General features: G+C 35.2%; 3 protein-coding genes across 13 annotated transcripts; 2 read left to right on the top strand and 1 right to left on the bottom strand.

The window, feature by feature from the left end:
- The first annotated feature begins 893 nt into the window (after positions 1-893).
- On the top strand, positions 894-5192 carry kbtbd12 (kelch repeat and BTB (POZ) domain containing 12). Its single transcript, NM_001033917.2, has 6 exons — positions 894-954; positions 1164-2338; positions 2967-3237; positions 3438-3588; positions 4332-4529; positions 4681-5192. Exons 2-6 carry the CDS (start codon positions 1257-1259, stop codon positions 4848-4850), a joined length of 1872 nt encoding a protein of 623 aa, NP_001029089.1. The 5' UTR covers positions 894-954; positions 1164-1256; the 3' UTR covers positions 4851-5192.
- ccdc36 (coiled-coil domain containing 36) lies at positions 5152-10705 on the bottom strand. 6 transcript variants are annotated; one of them, XM_073953033.1, is made up of 9 exons: positions 8156-8257; positions 8041-8088; positions 7841-7930; positions 7562-7718; positions 7190-7341; positions 7008-7056; positions 6850-6940; positions 6621-6718; positions 5152-6516 (listed from the first exon to the last, which is right to left on the bottom strand). In XM_073953033.1, exons 3-9 carry the CDS (start codon positions 7894-7896, stop codon positions 5491-5493), a joined length of 1629 nt encoding a protein of 542 aa, XP_073809134.1. In that variant the 5' UTR covers positions 7897-7930; positions 8041-8088; positions 8156-8257; the 3' UTR covers positions 5152-5490. The 6 variants fall into 6 exon arrangements, with proteins under 6 accessions (XP_073809134.1, XP_073809136.1, XP_068077835.1 ...); XM_073953035.1 differs by having other exon boundaries at positions 7190-7285; XM_068221734.2 differs by lacking the exons at positions 8041-8088; positions 8156-8257 and adding an exon at positions 10399-10705.
- si:ch211-157b11.12 lies at positions 9889-15926 on the top strand. Of its 6 annotated transcripts, none has more exons than NM_001326426.1 (9): positions 9889-9959; positions 10470-10545; positions 10676-10760; positions 10921-11007; positions 11196-11237; positions 12028-12162; positions 12340-12365; positions 12451-12481; positions 14295-15926. In NM_001326426.1, the coding sequence occupies exons 2-9, from the start codon at positions 10483-10485 to the stop codon at positions 14396-14398; spliced, it is 573 nt and encodes a 190-aa protein (NP_001313355.1). In that variant the 5' UTR covers positions 9889-9959; positions 10470-10482; the 3' UTR covers positions 14399-15926. The 6 variants fall into 6 exon arrangements, with proteins under 6 accessions (NP_001313355.1, NP_001313356.1, XP_073809131.1 ...); XM_073953030.1 differs by having other exon boundaries at positions 9924-10002; NM_001326427.1 differs by lacking the exon at positions 10470-10545.
- The last annotated feature ends 776 nt before the right edge of the window (positions 15927-16702 follow it).

Raw genomic sequence — 16702 nt, 5'->3', positions numbered from 1 at the left:
ATAGCTATTTTGTTTTTTTCTGCGGTTCATTTATTAATAATTAAATAGCTAATAATAATTTTTAGGCCTATGCATGATTCCTATTTATTTATTTATATTTTTATATCATTTATATTCTTGCTATTTATATTATTTATATGCTTATTCGCCTTTAATCAGGGGTTGCCACAGTGAAATGAACCACCAACTTATCCAGCACGTTTTACGCAGCAAAAACATCCATACACTCTCGTTCACACTCATACACTTTGGCCAATTATGCTTATTTAATTCAACGTGAGTGTGAGGGTATGGGTGTTTCCTAGTGATGGGTTGCAGCTGGAAGGGCATTCACTGCATAAAACCTATGCTGGATAAGTTGGTGGTTCGTTCCGCTTTGGCGACCCCTGATTAATAAAGGGACTAAGCTGAAAAGAAAATGAATGAATGAATGAATGAATGAATGTTATTAAATTTAATAATAACACTGAATGCATTAGCATTGGCTGTTGTGCCAAATGTTACAGTTAACATTAAGCTTGCATTAAGCAACAAATGCTAAAGCATAGATCATGTAGAGAGCATGATGGTATGAAATTTGACCCCGCTCTCTTGGCCAGTACTGAAAGCCTTTCCCTGCATTTCAAGCTGGGGAAAAAAAGTATTACAAAATCACTATGGTTGCTGTGCAAAATGATGATAAAAACTTTCTGCACCTACTGTAGTATTTAATAACATTGAGAGTTCAAGAAACATGTGAAATATGTTTTCATGTCTCCCCCTTTGCTAGTTTGACAAATCATGGTCTATAATTAGCTCTGTTGCTTAGCTGGAATGGCCATGGAAGGCTGAGTTGACAGAGCATGCTCTCTCCCCCAGTGTTTACAGTCAGACGCGAAGCAGCCAGCCTGTTTGTGTCGAGGTAATGGACGAACTGTTGCCTGAAGGCAGACACCACAGGAAGCCAGAGATCTGGTACGATTTACTGATGCATGTGCTAATATAATGCTATGTGACTAGCCTGTGACTGATAAAACAATAACTATCTTTCTGTTGACGTGTCAAAGCATTGACCTGTTAAGCACTGACCCTTGGGCGAGATAAAAATGACTTGTGCATACAAAATTAACTTTCTGTATACTTTCCACTAGCGTTAGCTAATTGTTTGTTTTTTCTCTCTTCAGATATCATTGACCCCTTTTTAAAGACCTCCAGGATGTATTTAGACAACGTGTAACACTTCGCTAAGTTTTAAGCTATCTAAACACAGAACTAAAATGGATCTGAGAGCCAAGCATGGTTTAACGCTGTTGGAACAGCTCAACCGAATGCGGGATGCCGAGCAGTTAACAGACGTGGTTTTAGTTGCTGAAGGTGTAAGCTTCCCATGTCACCGTGCAGTGCTTTCTGCCTTCAGCCCTTACTTTCGCGTAATGTTCACCTGTGGCCTGCGTGAATGTTCCAACCGTCAGGTGGTGTTAAGAGACATGCCGGCCCCAAGCCTGGCTCTCCTGCTGGAATACATGTACAGCTCCAATCTTCCGCTCACTGCAGACAATGTGCAGGGCATCTCTGTTGCGGCTTTTCTTCTACAGATGGACGATGTGTTCAGTCGTTGTCAGATCTACATGATTGACAACATGGATACTACAAATTGCTTGGGAATCTACTATTATGCCCGGGATCTAGGAGCAGAGGAGTTGGCCGACCAGGCTCAGCGCTACCTGCGGCAGCATTTCACTGAAGTGTGTTATGGGGAGGAAGTGCTGGAGTTAGAGGCACACCAGCTCGGGGCGTTATTGAGCTCAGACGACCTCAACGTTTCACGAGAAGAGAGCATTTTGGATGTGGTGATGCGCTGGGTGAAGTACTGTCCCGGAGATGTTGGGTCAGAGGAAGAGAACCGGGCCAGGCACCTTCCAGAGCTACTAAAGAAAGTACGTCTTCCACTTGTGGGTGTGGATTACTTGAAAGGGACAATGAAGCGTAACACAGCACTGCTAGTTGATGCTGAGTGTCTTCAGATAATGGAGGAGGCAATTGAAGCAGCAAGCTTGGATTCAGATGCTCCACCTCGACGACTGAAGCTGCGCTACGGTATGGAGACTACGGACCTGCTGCTCTGCATTGGTAATGAGGGCGGAGGGATACGCTCACGTTATGGAAGCTACACTGAGCGCAGCTTCTGTTATGCTCCCACCACTGGTCGGACACTTTTTATCACCTCCCCACGATACGGTGAAGCGCTTGGATATGTCTTTGCTGGGGTGGTGACTGAGAAGAATGAAATTGTGGTGTCAGGAGAGCTAGGAGCCAGAAAGATGGCAAGGCATAAAGACAAAAACGTGGAGATTTTCATGTGAGGTTTCTGGAGGAGGAAATAACAGAAATACTTCATGCACTAAAACTGATCTGATTATTAGTTCATTAGGGCAGTGCTTCTCAACCACATTCCTGGAGGACCACCAGCTCTGCACATTTCCCTAACCAAACACACCTGGTTCAGATCATCAGCTCATTAGCAGAGACTGACAGACCTGTTATGAGTGTGACAAAGGAAAAATCCAAAGCGTGCAGTGTTGGTGGTCCTTTAGGAACATGGTTGAGAAACACTTCAATAGAGTACCTAAAAATGTGTCACATATTTAAAGGGATATAGTATAGTTCACAAAATACTGACAATTCTGTCATCATTTACTCAACCTTCACTTGTCACAAACCTGTTGGAGCTGTTTGAACACAAAAGAGGATATTTTGAAATATATTGGAAACCTGTAACCATTGACTACCAAAGTATTTTCTTTACCTACTATGAAAGTCAATGGTTACAGGTTTCTAACATTTTCCAAAATATCTTATTTTGTGTTCAACAGAAAAAGGAAACTCATAAAGGTTTGTAAATATTTGACAGTGAATAAATGGTGAGTCAGTTTTAATATCTGGGTGTACTAAAAAGTACATAAAGTGCATTGCTATGTTTCTTTCAGGTACAACAAGGAAGCCCAGGGCTCCTGGAAGCACTTGAGCTCAGCGGAATATCGTGATTCTTATGCACTGAGCTCTTTGGGAGAAAATCTGTACCTGATTGGGGGCCAGATGAAGTTGAAGAACCAGTACCATATCACCAATAGTGTTGAGCGCTGGTCTCTACAAGGTGGGCCTTGGCGTAGTACTGCTCCTCTGCCAATGCCACTGGCTTATCATAGTGTAGTTCGGATGAAGGGCCGCTTATATGTGCTTGGAGGACGAACACCTCAGGTAATTTACCAAATTTTTAAAGTCATTATAGTTCAATCTGCAAATATATCACACAAGAAGAGTCGTGAGAATGATGCATGGACAAAAACAAAACTTATAACTGCAATTTGGAAAGTACAGCCAAGTGACATGACAGTTTGTTTACTGCCTTCTCTCTTTCCCTGTAATGCACCTGCTCTGCCATGTCTCATGAACGACAGTCATTCCGCACAGATGACGAGCCTGACCGTATGAGTAATCGCCTGCTTGAATATGACCCAGAAACCAACAAGTGGAATGAACTTGGTCCTATGAAATTTTCAAAATACCGTTGCAGCGCAGTCGCACTCAATGGAGAAATCTACGTCCTAGGTGAGAATGTCAACAGCAGGACTAGTTGAATTATTTTAAAAAGAAGAAGTTTTTGACATATGGGTAGGGCCAGATGCAATCTGAGGACATTTTTTGCAATTTTTGCGCAGATTTTTAACATATTTATGAATTTATGTGGAATGATTTTGGGAGTATCATAACTAAAACCTTAATATGTGAAATAAAATGTAATATTTTTTAAACTTTTATTCAATGTTTACAATATAAATCCAATTAGATTACACTTTACTTGGTAAAAAAAAACAAGTCTCTCATATGATATATCTACTAATAGACAGAAAATATTACTTTACAAACTGTATTGTAAATAAATCATATGAATATTTTCATATTAGTCAATAATACTGCAAAAATTTATTTAAAAACTAAATAAATATACATTTACACAAGTAAATAAACAGAATCAATGATGGGCTAAAAATCTCTGGAAATCTGCGCAATTCTGCATGGCAACATATGGGATATCATTTCAATAGAGTGAGACCTCTATATTAACCTGATACTTCTTACCAAAAGAAGCTTATGACAATAGTGATGATTACAGTGCTCTGTGCACCATCACTAAGGCATAAGAAAGCCTTTGATACTTTTTGATAATTAATGCTTTTTTAAGTTCATGATATGATATATGATCTTCATTAAATGGGTCACCCCCCCCCCAAAAAAAAAATTTTAATCAAATTAAAGTTAATACTGTACTGTAAAATGTGCTCCTGTTGCAGGAGGTATTGGATGTGAAGGTGTGGATCGTGGCCAGTCACGTTACTGCCTTAATGTAGTGGAGATCTACAACCCCGATGGTGACTTCTGGAGAGATGGTCCTCCTTTGCCATGGCCTCTCCTGACACTTCGGAGCAATGCATCAAACGCTGGTGTTGTTGATGGCAAACTTTATGTCTGTGGATACTACAAAGGGGCAGGTAAATATGTATTGTACAATTTCACATTCAGTCTACTTAGTTTAGCCTTTAACCTGCAGGCAAATTAATGCAAGCACCATGAACTACACATATTCAATTAAACTTTGAGAACACTTGTAATAACATTGTGAGTACTTCACTCTTTCCCAAGATCGTCATGATACCATCACTAAAGACATCCTCCAGTTGGATCCATGGGAAAATGTATGGACTGTGGTGGCAAAGCAGGCTCTGATGCACGACAGTTATGATGTGTGTTTGGTGGCAAATCTGAACCCCCGTGGACTCATGCCTCCTCCTGCTGACTTGGTAGAGGAATAACACTCTTCAACAGATTTCGCATTAAACAAATAATGCCTTTAATGTCATTCACAGGATAAGAGGATTTAGATAGATCTAGAGAGTGTAAAACTTTCTAAAATAGATATGAATTTGTACTTTAAAATCAGTTAGGTTTGTAATGCTGTATGTGCCTACTTTGATTTGATTTACATTTGTGGATATGTGATGGTATGAAATACTCTTACAGGTTAGATTAAGTAACACTCAGCAAAGTTATGCTAAAATGTAATTTTACTAAACTATAATAGTAAAAATACATTGCATGGAGTCACACAATACATATATGTACTGCAATTTATTAAACATGTTAAAGTTTCAAACTTAAATTAGATAAATATGTCATAACTGCAAACCAAGTTGAATATATTTTAAAACTATTTTGTACTTATTAAAGTTATACTGACATTTGTTAAGCTACACATTTCTGGAATAGGATTTGTGAAAAAATATGACATAGGTTTATATTATATCAGTATGTGCTAAATAAACAGAAAAATATTGCCAAAGCACAGAAACAGAAGGTAACATCCATGGATAGAAAAGTGGTTAAAGAATAAGTTTCACTTGTTCAAAGGCAGTCTGAAGTTCTATCTTCCTAGAAAATTAAGTATTCTCCATCTTACTCTGAGTCATTGGTAAAGTCAAAGAGCTGCCAGAGGCCTCCTTCTCCTTCAGTGACACAAGCTTTAGGTTCAGGTGCAACATTTTCCCACTCAGCCATCTTGTATTCCACTATCATTTGGGAGCTGTCTGTGTCCTCAGACCACAAGTTTAAGGGATTTAATAATTGTTTAGCCACACACCTACTGACTGGTGCAACTGGGGCTTGCTTCGGTAATCTTGGATGATCCTCTTCAACATTTTTTTTTGCAAATTTCCAGTTGTCAACAGAAGAGAGTGGTACTCTGTCTTTTTGTTCACATGGAAGGTCTTCACTTTGGCTGTCTTCTGAGAACTTTGTTGCTCCTTTTTTTCTCACTGCTTGTCTTTGTGGAAGAACCAAGGCTCTCCTTTTTCCCCGGTAGTTCAGTGCTTTTTGGCGCCTCTTAGGTTCTTTAAGTCGTGGCATGGCATTAGTGCCCAATTTATTCTCTCTCACAAACATTGGTTTTTCAGACTCCAGGGGTCTATCTACAAATTTTCTTCTGTGGTCCTCTGTGGATGCAGTGGACTGATCATCCACAAGTGGGATAGAAGGTCTGCTCTCAACTAACTTTTTGCACCAAAATTCCTGTGAAGCATCAAGGAAAACCTCTTCAGTGACTAGTGTCTGCTGCCTTGGTACAGGCAGAGCATGTGCATTTCTGTTTTGTGTCTTTTCTGTTGTAAGAGGACATTGGTTCTGTTCTACAGCTTTTCCTGAATAAATGACAGGCCTGCTAAATATCATCTTTTTCTCGTCATGTTTTTCAGCCAACATTACACAGAACCTTTCAAACAGTCTTGGTGATGTCTGAACCTCACTGTCAATCATTCTGGCAGAGCCAGGTCCTGCTGTCGGCTTATGTATAGAAATCAAAGTGCAGAGTTGAGACAGAATTTTTCCCAGCATGCCCTGCTCTTTGCTTTGCTCTGCTTTCAGGGCTTCCAGATCTCGTTGGAGGTTAAGCATATTTGAGCTTAATTCTTTTGCAGCCAGAGCACTCTAATTGGATAGAAAATAAATGTGGCGTAACTGGCTAAATCAACACAGAGTACATTCATAATACCTTTAACACAGATTGTTTCAGTTATAATTGTAGCCCTTACCTTGGCTTCCCTGTCTGTTAATTCTGTTTGTGTTTGGTTCTGCAGAGTCTCAAACTGACATGTTATACCCATTTTCAAACTGTTTAAATAACCTTCAACTGCAATGGAGAACAAAATATCACAGGCTATGAATATCTACTGCATTTAAAATTTTTAAACATTTTTAAAGCACATTGGTGCTATTGAAATCTAATATAATATTATCTGTTTAGTAAAACTAAAAACATACTTGTTTTTGAAAAATGATCCATTCTCTCTACCAAAATGTTCCTGGTAATGTCATTACTTCCATCAAAGCGGTTTAATAAGGTCTCTCTGGTCTAAAAAGGAATAGGTAAGTGAAAGTCTAGTGATACTGAAACCATTAAACATGCATGTTTTACTTACATTTTCCAGATATTCCTGCAGTTTTAGAATTCCATTAGTAAGAAATTCCCTATAAAGAGAAACAGTTATATAACAACATGTGAGCACAGAAACTAAGCTATGTAAAAATTGCATTAGAAAACTTAAAACAGTCATCTGATTAAAAGATAGTTTTTTTCACTGTGAGGATCAAGAGTAAATACCTTTCATATTTTTCTTTGGCTTTTCTCTTCTCTTCCTCAAATCTGTCCAAGACGCCAACAGATTTGCCACTGGTGAAGCTTGGGAATTTCCCATCACTGCCAAACAAAAAAGGCTTAGAACTATAACTGCTGGACACGGTCATTTCCTTCATCTGAAAAAAATGTAAACAGTTTAATATTAAAATAATATTGATAATACTCATTATTACTTGCATAACTTAATAAAATAATATACATTTCTCTTTCACATTGCTTAAATGTGTGAATGAATAAAATAAAACTATGCAGAACGCAGTCATCATTTTGCACAAAGTAAAACAGGGCATGTTCTACAGTCAAAATAAATCCATAGTTCAGGACCGATATGTTTACCTCCTGTGAAGTATGTTGTGAACCTTTGCTCTGTCCACTCATCTCTAGAGAAAACCCTTGTGAATTGTCAGGCCACATTTGGGATCCCAGCAACAACTGAGAGTCAGACAGGCTGGAGTAGTCACTGGTTCCCGGGCCCTTACTAGCTTTCATTCCTCTGTAACAAACAGTTTCGCATAAACACTCATATAAACACTAAATTGTAATGTCAGCTTTACGTGGTAAATGTAAGTGACAGTAAAAATCAACTCTAGTACAGAACACAGACATGAAACATACCCAGAAGTTGAGGGGATGCTCAACATCTCCTTTATATTCCAGACACTGGGCTTCATTTCCAGGCTTTCAATGTCAACACACTTATTTTCACTATAAATAATCCACAAGAAACCAAAACAATAATTTAGACAATGAATTTTGTTTAAATGTACTCTAGAATTTATCTGAGCGAACGTCAGTTGGTGTCGTAAACAAGTAACCCGCGCGCGGCCACAAGGTCATCAAAGCTGTGCTCGTTTTCTCGTAAACTAGCGAGAACACAAACATTTCACGAGACTACAATTAATTAAATCATTTAAACAAACAGAGGCTTACCAGAAATTACGTGTTTAACAAGCAGCAATCATTCTGAGGCGACATAAAAATATTCTGTGTCGTTGTTGATGACCGTTACCGTTCAATTTTGGCGGGACGCACAATTCAAAGTATTTAAACAGCTGTAAGTGACGTAAAACCAGTTTCCTGATTTCCCCCCAAGCATTACAGATCTGTAACGCTAGATGGCATCATATATATATATATATATATATATATATATATATATATATATATATATATATATATATATATATATATATATATATATATATATATATATATATATATATTTATATATATATGACTGATATTGATTTTTTGTAATGAATATGAGGAGACTTTACACATCTTTAAACATATTTTGGCATTGTACATAGTCTACTCGATCAATTTATGTGATAAAGCACAAACATTTCAATATCAATAATAATCGTTTAGTGTTCAAAATCTCTAATTTTTTTGGGGAAAACATACTTTTCGGCTTTACTGTATGTCCAATTTTTGTTTATTTAATTTACTTATTTTGTTAACTTAATATTACATTCACAAATGTAAAGTTACTAATAAGAAATCCAATTTAAAATATTGGTGACTGAAATATGTTTGTATATTACCAGCCATTCTCTAAATAAGAAAGCCCTACACACTTTAAGAATGTCTGAACTTTGTGAATGCATTTATTTAATTATTACATATGTACATTTTGTATATTTAATTTATGTATTTTATTTATTCTTTCCCCCTGGCAAGTATATCTATTTATCTTATAGTAAAATTTTATATGCGGTTCTTTATTTATATATTTATTTTTTCAATCAGAAGAAAATATATAAAGTAAAATATTATAGTTTGTTTGTTTATTAGGTTTTGATCTTTGATGTGTCATTTTTGTATGTAAGTTAAGCATTTCAACCATTCAGGAAATTATTGTTCTTCACACGTCTTGATTAACGTGCATTTTAATGACAACATGATACTGTTGAGTTGCAGCTTGAAGGGCCTCATCCGCTGCGTGAAACATATGCTGGATAAATTAGCGGTTCATTCCGCTGTGGCGACTCCATATTAATAAAGGCACTAAACCGAAAAGAAAATGAATGAATTTATGAATGGCACTGTGTAATCAGTATCATGTGAAACTTCAGGGGTGACCCCAAAGTTTATTTTAGCATTTTGTAAATAATTGTTCAGCAATTTAGGGAATTGCAACTTAATAAGCACTGTGGTTTATTAAATTAGGTAACTTTATTAAAAAACAGGACATTCTGTATGATCACGTGAGACAATAAATGTGACATCTAAAACAATAGTGTGGTGAAACAGTGTAGTTTTAATGGTCTGTTTTAAATCTACATACTGTAAAAATAGATTAAATCCCGCTAGAGTTTACTAATCTTGATAATCATTCTGACCGACATACTGCTCTGTCTTTATGCGTCAGCTGTGTCTGTGTGGTTCACCACATACACACCACGGTGACCTGAATCTATCATGGTAGAGCTATTAAACTGTATCCTAGCAACCAAACCATTTCATAATAAAGGTCATAATTTAGAACATGTCTTGCTATACAATAAACTTTCTTTTGGTTTCTAAATTAAATGTTTTGTTACTCGCAGCGCAGCACGAACATAAATTAACGTTAGTTATAAATCAGTTTAATGATGGTTATCTAATAAAAGCAAATCTGATAGCACAGCTTTAACAGCGAAAGACTCGTATTATGGCAGTGAGTTTTAATAATCAGGAAGTAAACTCCCGTGTCAACAGATTTTTGACACATCAAAACTTGCTTTCACGGGTAAGTGCAGGTGTTAATTGTCACAAAACGTCTTATGTCGTCGGTAAACGAAACAATAATTGCTACTGTTTTATTAAGAGAGTGATTAGCATCCTAGAAATTCTCATAGCAAGCTACAATAATTAGCCCGTTGCTCAGTAAACAGACTGTTGAAAAACTTGTTTGGCGGGGTAGTCATCATAGCTTGTTTATCATACTGTATGGATTTATAAATGGGGCTAAAACGTTAGTGATCTTAATGGTAAAACTATATATTTTTAATAACGTTACGCCCATCGACTTAAACAGAAATCTCAGTTAACGTTATCATTGTGGAATTAGGGGCCAGTCGTGTTAAGCAATCAATGTCTTCAAAAAAAATGTGAAGGCTCCCTCTTGATGTTGTTCTACATATACACAAATATATAAACATTTTAATGACGTTATCAGAACGATTTACCTCCAACTGTGGTATTTTAGACCATAAAGATAACAGGCTTCAGATCCATATTGACTCCATCTAACCCACAGGAGTAATCTCATCATGAGTAGAGCCTACTACATCATCAGTGCTGTTCTTTATGTGTTAAAAATTCCAGAGACCAAGGTATCTTTTGTCTAATTTCACTCAGTTTGTGAGAGCAGTAATTAATGTGAAAACATTAATGTAGTTCCATGCTGTGAATTGAATGTATAATAATGTGCTAAGTTTGTTTCTGATGTGTCGTGTTTTTCAGGCTCTGCTAGATAACTCCAATGATTGCTGTGAAACAATAAAGAGAATGAATGAATCCTGTGCAAATGTTTCACTCTGTGAACCTGGTATGTTTCATAAATGTGCCTTATATTTGGAAATACAAACTAATCAGATTAATATGTTTATGTACATTTTGTGTTAACTAGTTCTGTGGAATTTTGTATATGACTGATAAAGCTAGAGTTTCGCTATTTATATTGATTGTGTGGTTGAATCATTCTCTAGGGCCCCGTCATGTTCAGGAAAATGGTACAACTTTTTGTGTGCCCTGTGCCTCAGCAGACCAGGGGAATTCAACTTCACTTAACAGTAGTAAGTGGACATTAGCTGTAAAGTATTGATGATTGCATATACAATGGACTTCGCTGCACACATTATGTTTTGTTTAGATATTTACTTTACAGTTTGGGAATAAAACTAAACACTAGGAAATTCGCTTTATTTAGTATATTGTTTATCTTTTTATTTATTTTAATGCTTATTTTTGATTCTCTTTTTAGCAAGAACTAATCAAATTCCAGTATCTTTAATCACAGTAATTGGTAAGTTATTACTATCATATGGGATTGAGGTTAAGTTGGTTTTACATTCACACATTCACTTTCTCCTTAATATTATATTTTCAGAAAAGGATTCTTTGCCAATTCTAAAAAGTGAAATCATATTATCTGCCAAAGACTATCAAAGTATTATTCTGTCAAATAAATAGTGCTGATGTTGTTTTGAAGTCACACTTGCATGCAATTTCAGGCCGGATATTCAAAGTACCATTGCAAACAATATAGTGAGCATGTCGCAAGTTGACACTGAACGAATGTGTGAATATAAAACCAACTTTACCTCTATTCATATATGTGACCCTGGACCTGGTTTTATGTCACATGGGTAAAATATATGTTTTGTGAAGATCATGTTCCATCATGAAGATATTTTGTAAATGTCCTTCTGGAAATGTATAAAAACCTAAATTCCCATGATTGATGTGCACTGATAAGGACTTCATTTAGACGACTTAAAGGCAGTTTGTTTTCAGTATAAATTTTTTTAACCCTTACTTTCCAGATTTTTAAATTGTTGTATCTCAACCAAATATTGTCCTATCCCAACAATTCATACATCAGCGGAAAACTTTATGCATCTTTCAGATGATGTATCAATCTCAATTTCCAAAAAATTACCCTTATGATTGGTTCTGTATTCCAGGTTTACATATGAATAATGCTATTCACATTATAAAGATACATTAATTATATATAAAATATGCGTTGAAGCTTTTTTTTTGTTATGTGCATTCATTGAATTTATTCTTGGACATTATGTCTGTAATGGCAGGTGGTCCAGGTGTAGCAGCTTCTGTGCTTCTGGGAACTCTACTCATTAGCCTTGGCCTCATCCTCTCTGTTGCATCCTTCTTTTACCTCAAGCGTTCCAACCGCCTCCCTGGAGTCTTCTACAGGCGCAATAAAGGTAAGAAACAAAAGTCATGCCAATATTATAAATACAAGCATAAGAACCTGTTCAATTTTTATTTGAAATGAGGTCTATAGTTTGGTTGACCTTGTTTTCCGAAAGTTGTGGGGGGGAAGCAATTATTCTGCATGTTTTTTTGTGGTTTGTAATCTATGTGTCATTTTCCTTTATCAGCTTTTATATTCCAACCAAGTGAGACGGTAAGATGTATTATTATGTTTTTAAAACATAACTGTATGGATACAAAAGATACAAAAGAACTAACTTGTTTATTTTTCTATCAAGGCTGTTATGATTCCCGAAGCTTCATCTTCAGGTAAGAAGAATTTGAACTTGAAGAGAATTTTGAAATATTTTAAATCTACTAACTCTCAATTGACTCAAAACCTTTATGAGTTTCTTTTTTCTGTTGAAAATGTTGATGAATGCTGGTACCCACTGACAAAAAATACTACGGGAATACTATGCAAGTCAATGGCTACTGGTTTTCAATGAAACTCAAACAGGTTTTGAGCAACTAGATGACTAAATGATGACAATATTTTAAATTTTAGGTAAACACTCCCTTTAATCTGTATTTTCAATTTAATAAAAAATTGGGGCCTTTTACACAACACTGTTTGCTCTTAAAATTGGAAAGACTTTGATGAATTTGAATGAATTTTGCTCATTAATTTACACAACAAAAACGTTTTAAAGGGCTAAAAAAGGCTGACTTTAAAAGTACATCATAATTTCTGTATAAAGCACAAATTTGTGCATATATTTCCCATTTTCAGTCTGTATGAATGCATATCTACTTGACAACCAAAACAACATTATAGGACTACAGGGGTCTGTTCTCCATACCTCGCTTAAATGACCTTAGATGATTTGGCAGATCCTGGATCTTTTAAACTTGATAACTGATCTCTGGCTAATTTGGTTCCTCAAACAAGTTTGCGAATCAGATAAAAATATCTGGATGAACTGATCTGAGATCGCTGCGTGTGTTGTGAAGGACTGATCTATATATCCTCAAAATAATGATCAGCAATGCTGATTCGATTTGCTGACGGCACAGTAGCGTAATGACATCATCCAATCAATATTCAATTATCCATGTGAGCAAAATTACATAAAATTCGTAATAAACGGTTTGTTCAATATGATACGCAATAACTTTCCACCTTTGTTGTGGGATGCAGGCTTTACACTTTCATGTGTCAAATATTTATCAATTTATTTTTGTTTTGCATTTAGAGCAGATTTTCTTTTTTATAGTAGACTATTCAAGTTTCATAATCTGCATAAAGTATAACTGGCTGTTTAAATAAATTTTGCATCAAAATGCATTTTGATATCATATTAGCTGTCAAAACATGTGCAAGGCTGCATAATATTATTACTCCAAAAAAAAAAAGAAAACTTTTTTTATATATTGTGCATGTCTATTATCATACACAAGTTGTACTAAAGCTGGTACCTTAAAAAAGTACACGTTTGTATCTAAAAAGTCCATATTAATAAATGTTCTCTTTGAGCCCCTTGACTTTGTGCTTTTATTTCGGAGTGCAGATTACATTTACAATATATATATTATTTATTTATTAAATATATTTAGCTATTTACTTTTTTCCCCACGTGAATACAACTACTACTGTAAGAAAGTATCAGAATTTGGTACATACTTTCAGTATTACCTTTGCTTGAAAAGACTCAATCTAATCCTGTTTATATGAAATAAACCTGCTCCCGAGCAAGTCTGAGCTACCAGAACAGAGTCTTGAATGAAACGATCCTGGATCGTGTCAAATCGTAAATAACCAAATCCAGCTAAATGAGTAATCCACGTACGAAAAACAGACCCCGGGACCGCATGTGTGCAGGCATATAAACAATGTTTACAAAGTGACATCACAAACTACTGGACTGGACATTCATTATACAGCATGTGAACAGAGTTTGTTTTGACAGCAGTCTAAATTTGAGACTTTTAAGAATTGCTATTATTTTCAAGTATTATTTGCAACTGTGGCCATTTCCTTAATGCGACATCTGTTAGAAATGTCCGATTATTAAACACTTGCAGTGAAACAGCTCTGTTTAGTATTAAATGTTTTATACTATTCCCTTTTCATTATCTGCAGTTCGCAAGCCAAGATATGTGAGGAGGGAGAGGCCTTCAGCGACGTCAACATCCAATAGTGCTACCGTGGCAACAGGGGCAGTAACTAAGGTATACAACGTGTGACCAGCCTCCGAAGACCAGGTGTGAGGCCCCTTCTGTCCCAAGGCACTGTTTCCTTATAGGATTGTTCACTTTTTCTCTTTTTATTTTGGTGAAAACTTCCTCCTTATTCATGTAGGCTACGTGAGGAACTGCTCTGTCTTGATGACGTAGTCTTTTATGCTCCTTTCTTTTTAGTTTTCTTTTCACCGATGTCAGTTATTTATTTCTATTTATATATTTTTCACACAAATTATCGTTTTTTTAAGAGACCAGGTGTTGCACTACTAGAGTATTTTTGATCGTTAAGCTGTTCAATTGAGTTCTTTATGAATTTTGTAACGTTTATATTTATTACCAGTATTTTTTGTGTGATATAGTACTTTTGAATCTCGTGACAACTGTAACTAGGCTCCAAAATAAGACTTCCACAGTTAAATTTGCATTTAAGCAGCTCTTCAAATCATATCTAATTAAAAAATATATATATACGAAATTTTTATTTTTGAAATTCTAACCTCAATGCCACAAACATTTGCTATATATTACCCTGTATGAGCATTGAAAACTCTCATAACTTGGGTTTCCATGTTAGCAGCATATTTATGTTATACCAGATAAAATATGTGTGCATGAAACAATCACTATATTCAACATGAAGCATCAGACCCGCACCAAAGAAGTTTGCCGGAAATGAATACACTCAAATTCGCTAGGCCTTAAAGTTGCAAACATGCTGTTAATACACAGTCTATACAGTAAGAATGGTATTACAAAAACTGTTGCCAAACTATTTACTTACCCAATACTTTCACTGTATAAAACAAAGTGCCATTATGAGAATGTGCTAATAAATAAAAACCTAGTCACCTTTTTTTGATTTTGTACATTTTTACAAAATTAGAAAGTAAAAGTATGAATACTTGGCGTGTATTATTTGGTAAATTTACGGTTGGAAAAAAGAGATCGTTGTTGTGTCATAAAGCGAGTGATGCACTGGTATTTCTGAGAAAGTCAGTTATCTTTTTTACTTTATTTTGTTGATGTTTATTGCAAATAGTGGCCTTTAATATGCCATATCATCCTCTATGCCTATATGAATATATTTATGGTTTTCTGTGTAGTTCTCATTTGTTGTAATGGTTCTGTTTATTTAAAGCATTATGCTTGTTTTTTCTACTTGATTTTAGGAGGGGGGTTAAAACATTTTGTAAAATGGATAATTTTTAGTATGCTGGATTAATAAAAAGGATGGAATGTTTACTCAAGGTGATGGTAAATGATATTGTGGGTTTACATCAGTGATGCTGTTTTAAGAATATAACCACTTTTAACATTCGTTTATGTCATTTTATTGGCTGTTGTGCAGCAACTGGAAAGCATGTCAGTGGATTTTGTATATGAATTCTGTTTAGATGGATGCTGTTGACTTTTTTTATTTAAATTTTTTTGTATGCTTGTGTCAATGGAGTGAGTATTGATCATGTTGAATCATATTTGATGAAGATTTCAGTGTTTACAGAAATAAAATATTTTGATTTATGAGAAAAAAGTTTGTTCAGATTATTTTTTAGTAGATAGCTTGGCAGAATGTGCATGCTATGATTAGAAACGATATTGCTTTTAATTCAAGGGTGTACATCTAAGGGGACTAATGAACATACTTTAGATCGAGGAAGCAGGAGCTGCAGTTTAAGGTGTAAGTCAATTTTACCTCTGTCTAATAATTAGATATTGTAGATATTTATATTGTAAATAATCTTCTTAATGTTTTAGAATTAGTTTCAGGTAAAACGAAGGTAAATATTAATATTCTAAACCATCTTATATTAAAAATGGAATCAGATATGGGTTATATTTAAACTAATTTAACATTGTTCACTGGAAAGACTGAACATGCAATGAACCTTCACTACTGGTGAGTAGACACTATCGTTAAACTAACTGGCTGGACTTTACAAAGTGATTATCCTGCAATGAGCCACAGTGCAGAAACTAAACAGTCCAGCCAGTGACTGGTGTCATCATAATATACAGTGCTTAGCATAATCGAGTACAACCCATTTTAAAAATTAATATTTTTATCAATTTCTCAGTGAATAGGCAATATATTTTGGTGCAATTAAACAAAACAGATTTATTAAACATACATATTTATTAAAATAATATTTTACTCACCAAACATATTTAGAAATTGAAAGATAATACAATTAAATTCAAGCAAAATATTGCAATTTTTTTATTATTTATTTATTTTTTGCTTGATTTTTTTCTCTTTTAAATTTGTATTTACCTTTTTCTCTAACATATAAATTTGGGTGTACTCGT

Source organism: Danio rerio, chromosome 6, assembly GCF_049306965.1.
Source record: "Danio rerio strain Tuebingen ecotype United States chromosome 6, GRCz12tu, whole genome shotgun sequence".
In the NCBI taxonomy this organism is placed as follows: domain Eukaryota; kingdom Metazoa; phylum Chordata; class Actinopteri; order Cypriniformes; family Danionidae; genus Danio; species Danio rerio.
The sequence above is the reverse complement of the archived record's forward strand: the minus strand, read 5'-3'. Positions and strand labels throughout refer to the sequence as shown.